At 33.8% G+C, this 8,463-nt stretch overlaps 1 protein-coding gene across 1 annotated transcript; it reads left to right on the top strand.

Moving 5' to 3' along the window:
• The first annotated feature begins 3,862 nt into the window (after positions 1-3,862).
• On the top strand, positions 3,863-6,845 carry LOC112525134 (U-box domain-containing protein 11-like). Its single transcript, XM_025135102.1, has 4 exons — positions 3,863-4,245; positions 4,889-5,005; positions 5,086-5,520; positions 5,595-6,845. Exons 1-4 carry the CDS (start codon positions 3,931-3,933, stop codon positions 6,654-6,656), a joined length of 1,929 nt encoding a protein of 642 aa, XP_024990870.1. The 5' UTR covers positions 3,863-3,930; the 3' UTR covers positions 6,657-6,845.
• Positions 6,846-8,463: the final 1,618 nt, after the last annotated feature.

The following is an 8,463-nucleotide window of genomic DNA, read 5'->3' as shown; positions in this document are numbered from 1 at the left end:
TTTTCATGCATGAACAACAACTTTTATAATAAACAATTTTCACGAAGCTTCATAAATTAGCATGCCTTAATAAGAATAACACTTTTCACAAAATAACGATATTATAGTGCGTGTCTACATCACAAAGCAACAGCGTCGTGGGAGATGTCTACCTCACACAGCATTACCTGGCGAACTCACACAGCATGTTCGCACTTACGGCTTAGACAAGCTCACAAAGCATGTTCGTCTTTACAAAATCATATCGTAGTACATCCCCATCGACACACAAATACTCAAAAAACATATTATAAAAATATYGAACTTTTCACGCATATATAGCATATCAAAAATAAGGCATGCAACCATTTTAAAAATAAATCACGTGAAACTCACAATACATGGCGTAGCCCAAACCGATCTTTGAAGTAGCTAACGTCTCCCCGATTGGTGCCAAACTAACTACGATGTAAAGCACCATCAACTCTCATTACAGCGTCCACCGTCGCATTTTCTCACAATAGTTCTCCTTCTTAACCCCAAACTACACATAAAGCTACAAACTCCCAAAAACGCATCAAACTTGTTGCGCTTCACCAAATCATCCTCATCTTTCACCTCTCTTATACGAGTTTCCTTTCCCGAGAATTTGTCATCTCTATGCTGGAAGACCTCCCCATATATATAAATACTAAGTCATCGGCGGTTTCACGGAATATGAAACGATAAGCCATAATAAATGGTCGTAGGTTTCATGACCATTGGGTTTCCCGTCATTAAATTGCATTCAATTTATTTATTTATTTATTATTATTATTTTTTTTTTGGTTATTACAATTAAAGTTTGTATTAAGGTTAAATCATATTTACGCTCTACAACAAGTGAAAGACGAAAGAAAAGCATTAGATACATAAATTGAGACTTTGAAACGAAAGTTTTTTTTTATTCCTTTTAAAGACATGTTTTCAGCACAAAATTGTTAACAAACCATAACTTTTAATGTTTAAGTTTCCTTTCCTTCACCAACTCAACCAGGTATGTAATTTTGGAATAGTTATCGAGCTCAAGACGATAAACGAGTTAATCAATCGCGAGTCGAACCATAACGAGCATTGAGCTCGAGCTCGATAACTCGAAAAATATTCGAATTCGAGTCCTACATTAAAAATTTTAATTAAACTCGAGCTCGACGTCTAATATTAATTTTTCAAGCTCGGCTCAATTAAACTACTACTCGACTCGCCTCGCCTTGCCTACACCCCTAAACATATATCTCAATCGCAACCTTAAATAAATACAAACCTTTGTTAATCCAAAAACAGGAAAATCAAAGTAATAGGTACATAATTTGTACATTTCTTTAGATTTGTCAAGTTATTTCCGAGTCTTTTATAATAAAATATAGATTCGTACCTATTTATGATATTTTATAATATTATTAAAATAAAATGAAAATCAATAATGAACTTAGTTTGAAGGTGTTGATGAGAGATTTATATGGTTTGATTAGTAATAAATAAATAAACACATTTATTTTTAATTTATTTTTAATATATTTTAGTTAATCCATGATTAGGTGTTTTTAATATGATAAATGTGTAAAATTTAAAATGAAAACGGAAGTGATATAAATCAAATTAGTTCGCAGGTATTCATGATATTTAATAGTATGATTAAATAAAAAATATTCAATATTGAACTCATTTTGAAAGTATATGTGAGAAGATTATAATAGTATAATTTGTTAAAAAAAATGTATTTTTAATTCATTTTAGTTCATATACAGTTATTTATGTTAATATGATAAGTATGTAAAATGAAAAAGCAAGAGATATAAAGTAAATTAAATAACTAGTTATAAGAGTATAAAATATAACTTAGAAATAAAAAATGACTTGATTTTTAATATATGGATGACGAAAAAGAGGTTGTGCAGTTTTAAGAGTTTGTACATTTAGCATAATATATTGTACCTCTTAAAAATTTCAACATAACTGAAAATCCTCTTTTTGTAATATAGTATAAATACAAACATCTATCAAATAAATAGAGTAATAAACAAGAATCTGGAGAAGTCTTCATACATAATTTGTATCGATTGTTAAAAACAATACCAATTTTGTCATATTCCTTGGAATGATATATCTTGCCATACAAAATCCGGCCATGGTCGACTCAAATGCATCTGTATCTAATAAAATTTAGCTTCTTATTTGTGTTTATCCAACATTATATTCAAACATGTTACATACATCAAGTTTATTTATAAACAAAAAACCCTCAATTTATTTGTTCATCGCATTTTTTTAGAAAAACTGAAAGTAATAATCATTAAAAAAACAATAACCAAATCCATTTTGCAACATACCTCAAGTTGTCCTCCACAATGATGAGTCATTCAATCAGTGGGTTGGAGTTGGACTTTATGCAGAGATACATGTACCTACACCCATTCACCTCCATGGAAACATTCAATCATGGACTTTTTCTGTAACTTTATCTTAAATAAATAATTGGATATTCTAATTAAACTGTTTTTTTAAATAACATTGTTTCATAAAACTGGTTTTGACTTTTGTTTTTTGGAATGCGCTTTCCAAGAAAATATTTCAAGCACATGATGGACCTAATTGGTATTTTGTATTTCGGATCATCAATTTTTGTTACTTTTTTTTAAGAATATTATTATTGTTGTTGTCACGACGGTGGATGTAATAGTTAATTATAAAAATGACAGGTATAGATGGTCGTAATTCGAGTACCTTTGAACAATTTTGCATTGAACTTGAAACACACATCAACTATACTTATTGATGTTGTTAGAATTAACGTGGGGTTTAGTCGAAACTTGTGTAATCTCTCGACCGTTAATCACGTTTTATGTTGCATTTGAACTTTGGAATCAAAACCATCATTCTTAACAAAGTTTATTTCTTACTTTTGATTATCTGTGTTTTTTAATTATAATTTTCACAAGTTAATTCTTGACCAGGTTAACATAATAACATAAATGAAAATGGTAGCGGCTTGGGCGATTGAAAGGAGACATGGGATTTTTTTTAACTGTGGATGTCCATATCAGTTTGTGAGCTCTCAGCTATAAATTCTAGTTGGCCCTAAAAAAAAACTCTAGAGACGTGAGCTTAGGTTGGGGCAAAAATAGTCCGACGATTTATAGGTTTACACACCAGATTTAAAATACTTGAAATCATGAAATGGTTACTAATAGGTAAAATAAAAAAGCAAATCATAATTTAAAACTTTATGAAATACAAAAAAGACCGTTAAATGGTCAGGTTGATCGGGAGACAAACACTTAACACGCCAAAGGTGTAAGGTCCCATGTGTAAACTTCCGTGTTATTGTTTTCTTAGAGGGTCCAGACTAATTTTTCAAAACAAGTTTCCTTTACACATTTCAAAAAGTACAATTTTTTTTTGGAAATCAGATCTGATAAGTCAATGACATCAATTGTTGTGTATATCTGAAATTCCACCGGATAATTAAGATATTACATGGATTGTTGTTTTTCTGTGAGCATTTATATTTTTCCAAAAATACAACAAAAATTAGAAAATGATAAAAAGGGAAAACGGTTATTAAAAATAACGTTAAAAAGACGTATAATAATGTGGTTTCCTAAAGAACCAATTATTGCAGACGAAATCACCCTTCCATTTCCATTGCATTCCTCCTCACAATATTCCCCTTTACAACTGTCGTTTCCCTCTCTCACACACTAACACCATGAACACGCACTGACCCCAAACACCATCACCAACCTACTCATTCAAATACATAATCATCCTACCGAGAATCTCGCCTTAATTTTTTCTATATTATTTTAACAATTTTTTCTTCAATCCTTAAAGACCCAATCCCCCATTCATTCTTCTTGCATAGTGGTTGCCATACACACCAAAATTTCGATACCACCACCACCACCACCCATGGCTGGTGTTGATTCCACCGCCATCCTGGCTGCAATCCAATCCCTCCTCCGCCTCGTCAGGGATGTGGCCCGTAACTCTGCTTCTGGGTTCGCCGGAGAATTCAAGAAAGATTGCACAGACCTCTCGAGAAGGGTGGCTTTGCTGTCGCATTTGTTGGAGGAAATTAGGGACTTTAAGGGAGATTTCAGGTTGTTGGATTCATCGCCTTCTTCATCATCTTCTTCCTCTTGTTTAGCTGACATAACGGTTGCTCTTCAAGCTGCCAAAAAGCTCCTTACAATTGCAGCCAATTTCGATCATAAGATCTCCCTGGTGAGTGCATCTTAACTTTGCTATCAATCTTACAAACACCATAATTCAATTGAATTTTTGTTTTACAATTTGACTGCTCTTAGTTGATCTATGCTCTTATTTGACTGTGTAGTGTCGTATTGTTAGATTAATAGTGTAAATAAATACCCATTTATTCTATCAAAACCTGATCAAATTGGTGGGACTGTGAGTTGTTCTAAATGTTCCAAATTGGTGGGTGGGACTGTGTTTTAACATCTGGCAAGGATTTTCGAGAAAATTAGTTTATGATTATGATGAACGCACTGTTTTGTGACAGTAAAATCAAAGAATACTCTATAGAATCTTCGAATTCCGGTTCCGATAACTTCATCAAATGCTTATTACTAGATAGAGCAATAGAACCAAATGTATGCCGTTGGATTAAGCCTTTCAATTGGTATGCAAGTATATTTGTTTTCATAGATTCAGAGGCCAAGAAACGTCATTGGGTTACCTCTTGAGGGATTGCATATCTTCTTTTCTTGAGAAAAGAAAATGCTTTTTCACTTGGGGAACAAACTCATCAAGGTTTCAGAAATCTAAGAGACAAGAATTGGTTGAGAAAATTTGGCAAAAGATTTGAAGTATTTAGTCACTTAAACCTGATTACTTTTGATTAAAGGATGGAGCAGCCCAGAAAATTGCATTTCAATTCCAGTGCGTTACATGGAAATTGGAAAAAGCGTTGGCAAACTTGCCATACGATCATTTCGACATCTCGGAGGAAGTTCAAGAACAAGTAAGAATATATGGTTGTCTTGATTCTCGTGAGTTGTTAATGTTGTTCGAATCTTTTCTGAACTAAATCTTTTCACATAGGTTGATTTAGTGAGAGGTCAGCTGCGAAGAGCAAGGGAACGATATGGGAGGCCCCTGAAGTCGGTTGTTCTTTCTCATGGATTACTGCAACCTTCAGAAAAGGAGCTTGATCGCCGTGGAAGTTTGCATGTAGAAAACACCAGTAACATCAATCATCAAGAAGTTGAAACAAAGGTGGAAACTGCACCAAAAGAAAATCTTTCTAAAGGGTATTATCAAAATGAAGCGATTGATCAGCTGGAAAGCTCGAAAAATTCATCTGCATCATCTGAAACATCTTTATTGAGAACTGCTGATGTTGATGATGGAGATAACTCATCGAACAAGAACGTAGATGAAAATAAGAAGATGGATGCTCCTGCAATTCCTGTTGATTTCCTTTGTCCGATTTCTCTAGAACTGATGAGGGATCCGGTTATAGTCTCCACAGGACAGGTATATTAAGTTGAATTCATTTATTTTTCGATCTTTTATAGTGTTTTGTTTCTGATGTTATGATATTTTTGCAGACTTATGAGAGATCATACATACAGAGATGGATCGATTGTGGGAACACAACATGCCCAAAAACTCAACAGAAACTTCAAAACGTAACGCTAACTCCAAACTATGTCTTGAGAAGTTTGATCACGCAGTGGTGCATTAATCATAACGTTGAGCAGCCAACGTCTCTAACAAACCGGAGACTGAAAAGGAGCGATGGGTCGTTTCGTGACGTGAGTGAAGATATAGAAGCCATTGAAGCAATCGTGCGAAACCTGTCAAGCCGGTCCATCGAAGAACGAAGGGCAGCCGTATCAGAAATACGATCTTTATCAAAAAGAAGCACAGACAACCGAATACTCCTTGCTGAAGCAGGAGCAATCCCGATCCTGGTCAGTTTATTAACATCTGAAGATAATGTCACACAAGAAAATGCGGTAACTTCCATTCTGAACCTTTCTATATACGAAAACAACAAAGGGCTTATAATGCTGGCGAACGTGGTACCTTCAATAGTCCAACTCCTCCGAGTTGGAAGCATGGCCACAAGAGAAAACGCGGCTGCTACCCTTTTTAGCCTATCGCTTGCAAATGAGAATAAAATCATCATTGGTGCATCTGGTGCAATTCCAGCTTTGGTTAATCTGCTTGAAAATGGAAGCGTTAGAGGCAAGAAAGATGCGGCCACAGCTTTGTTTAATTTGTGCATTTACCAACGGAACAAAGGGAGGGCGGTGAGGGCAGGGATCATTGGGGTGCTGCTTAAAATGTTGAGTGATTCGACTGGTTGTATGGTTGATGAGGCATTGACCATACTTTCGGTTCTTGCTAGCCATCAAGAAGCTAAGAGTGCGATAGTAAAAGCTAGCACGATACCGCTTCTGATTGATTTAACGAGAACTGGGCTTCCAAGAAACAAAGAAAATGCTACGTCCATCTTGCTTTCGTTGTGCAAAAGGGATAACGAGAATCTGGCGTGCATAAGTAGGCTTGGTGCGGTAATTCCATTGATGGAACTTGTGAAAAATGGGTCGGAGAGGGCTAAACGGAAGGCGAAATCGTTGCTGGAGCATCTTGGAACAATCTAAAAATGCCGAAGTAAGCATGAAATAACTTGCTAATTTGTTTATTCATCTGATTCTTGATCAGGAGGAAAGAAGGTGCCTCTTGTGGTTTCTTTTGTATTTGAAAAATGGATTTGATACTGTTATTGTTTGTTTGACATGATGATATTGTGGATTGGGAAGAACTTGTGTGACACTTCTGATTGCAAATTGTATATCATGTTGGTTGGTGTCATATTTCATTTCCAAGTACTCGTACTTGAGCTTTAGTGGATGTTGAGTTGGTTCGTACAATGTTTTTAAAATGAAGTGGAACAGAATATAATTTCATATTCACACTTTCTTGATTAAATTACAAATAATATATAATGATAAAACTAATAATATTATTATTAGGTGGCTGTAGCGGTGGTGATGATGCAACAACAGTAGCAACGTCGGAGTTGGTGGCAGCCAGGTAATGGAATTCAATTCCCCTAATTGCGGAAATCACATAATTTGATGGGATTCAAATCCATTTAACCTGCAGGGACTAGTAATTTGTCATTTTAATTCCACGAGCCAACCACCCTTTAATTATCACAAATCGATTCTATTATCAAAAGAATGGGTCCGATTCCAAACAAACTAATAAAGTGATTAGTATTTTTTGTTTCAAAGTTAAACCAGGCTTTTTTAGGTTGTAATAAGTTTACGTCTTCATAATTTGTACGTTTCTTGATTTTGGTTACTAAGGTAACATGTTGAACCATTCTTAACGAATTATTGAGATTCAATATTTTGAATACTTTTAGCATGAAATTGCACATTTCATTCAAGTGAAAAAGAACCCAGAATCTAATGGCTTTGAAAATCCTAAAACACTATGACTTCGTTAACTTAGGGGTCGTTTACTTAAATGTTTACCCGGTAAGTGCTTACTGTTATGAGCCAACACTATAATTTATTTTACCGGATAATATTGTAGTATATCAAAATGATACTATATGCAACAATTTACCCGGTAAGCATTTACCCCGGTAAGAATCGTCACCCTCACTTACCGAGTAATACTCTCCATCTTTATCGTTGCCCTTACCGGGTAAATTTTTTTACCCTTGCCCTATTCATCCGGTAAGAAAAATTACCCGATAAACACTTACCGGGTAAACGTTTAGTAAACGTCCCCTTAGTTGTAAAAATGTCTATGGAGCACGCACTTTTTTTCTTTCATTTTCAATTTCCTTTTGTTGGTGGTTAAATATCTTTTATGTATGTTTCAACACAATAATAATACACCAATGTTTATTTTAATTCCATTTAGTGTAACAATTTTATTCTTAATCAATGTAATAATATTTTAAAATCTTTTCTTTCATACCTTTTTTAACCGGTAATTTATTGATCATAGTATATATATATATAAGGGACTAATCAAATGAGAACCACAATTATTTTTTTTGAGAATTATAAGAACCAATTTTAATGTTATTGTAAAAAAATGCATATGAAAATAACTGTTGTTTCATAATGTGATTATTTTTTAATTTTGTTTTTGTTTCATATTATAAAACAACATTGTACATCCACTCATTGTTCCACAATGTGAAACAACACATTATCAGTGATTCTAACGGTTTTCAATTTTTTTTAGTTCTTATTAGATTATTTCCTTATATATATATATATATATATATATATATATATATATATAGGGGTGGGTTCAAATAAAAACCACTCAATTTGTAAAAACCGTGAAAACCTCATTCAACCAATCATAATTTTTCATTTTGTTCATTTTTTTGTAATTATGAGAGGTTGATTAACCATTTTTATTGTGGAGGGTGTTAAT

This window comes from Cynara cardunculus (genome assembly GCF_001531365.2).
Source record: "Cynara cardunculus var. scolymus isolate 2C chromosome LG 13, CcrdV1, whole genome shotgun sequence".
Lineage (NCBI taxonomy): Eukaryota > Viridiplantae > Streptophyta > Magnoliopsida > Asterales > Asteraceae > Cynara > Cynara cardunculus.
The sequence above is the reverse complement of the archived record's forward strand: the minus strand, read 5'-3'. Positions and strand labels throughout refer to the sequence as shown.

Coding starts and splice junctions, on each gene's coding strand:
- LOC112525134 (XM_025135102.1), top strand. CDS start 3,931: ATGGCTGGTGTTGATTCCACCGCCATCCTGGCTGCAATCCAATCCCTC. Junction 5,006..5,085: donor CGGAGGAAGTTCAAGAACAA/GTAAGAATATAT, acceptor CTTTTCACATAG/GTTGATTTAGTGAGAGGTCA. Junction 5,521..5,594: donor TTATAGTCTCCACAGGACAG/GTATATTAAGTT, acceptor ATATTTTTGCAG/ACTTATGAGAGATCATACAT.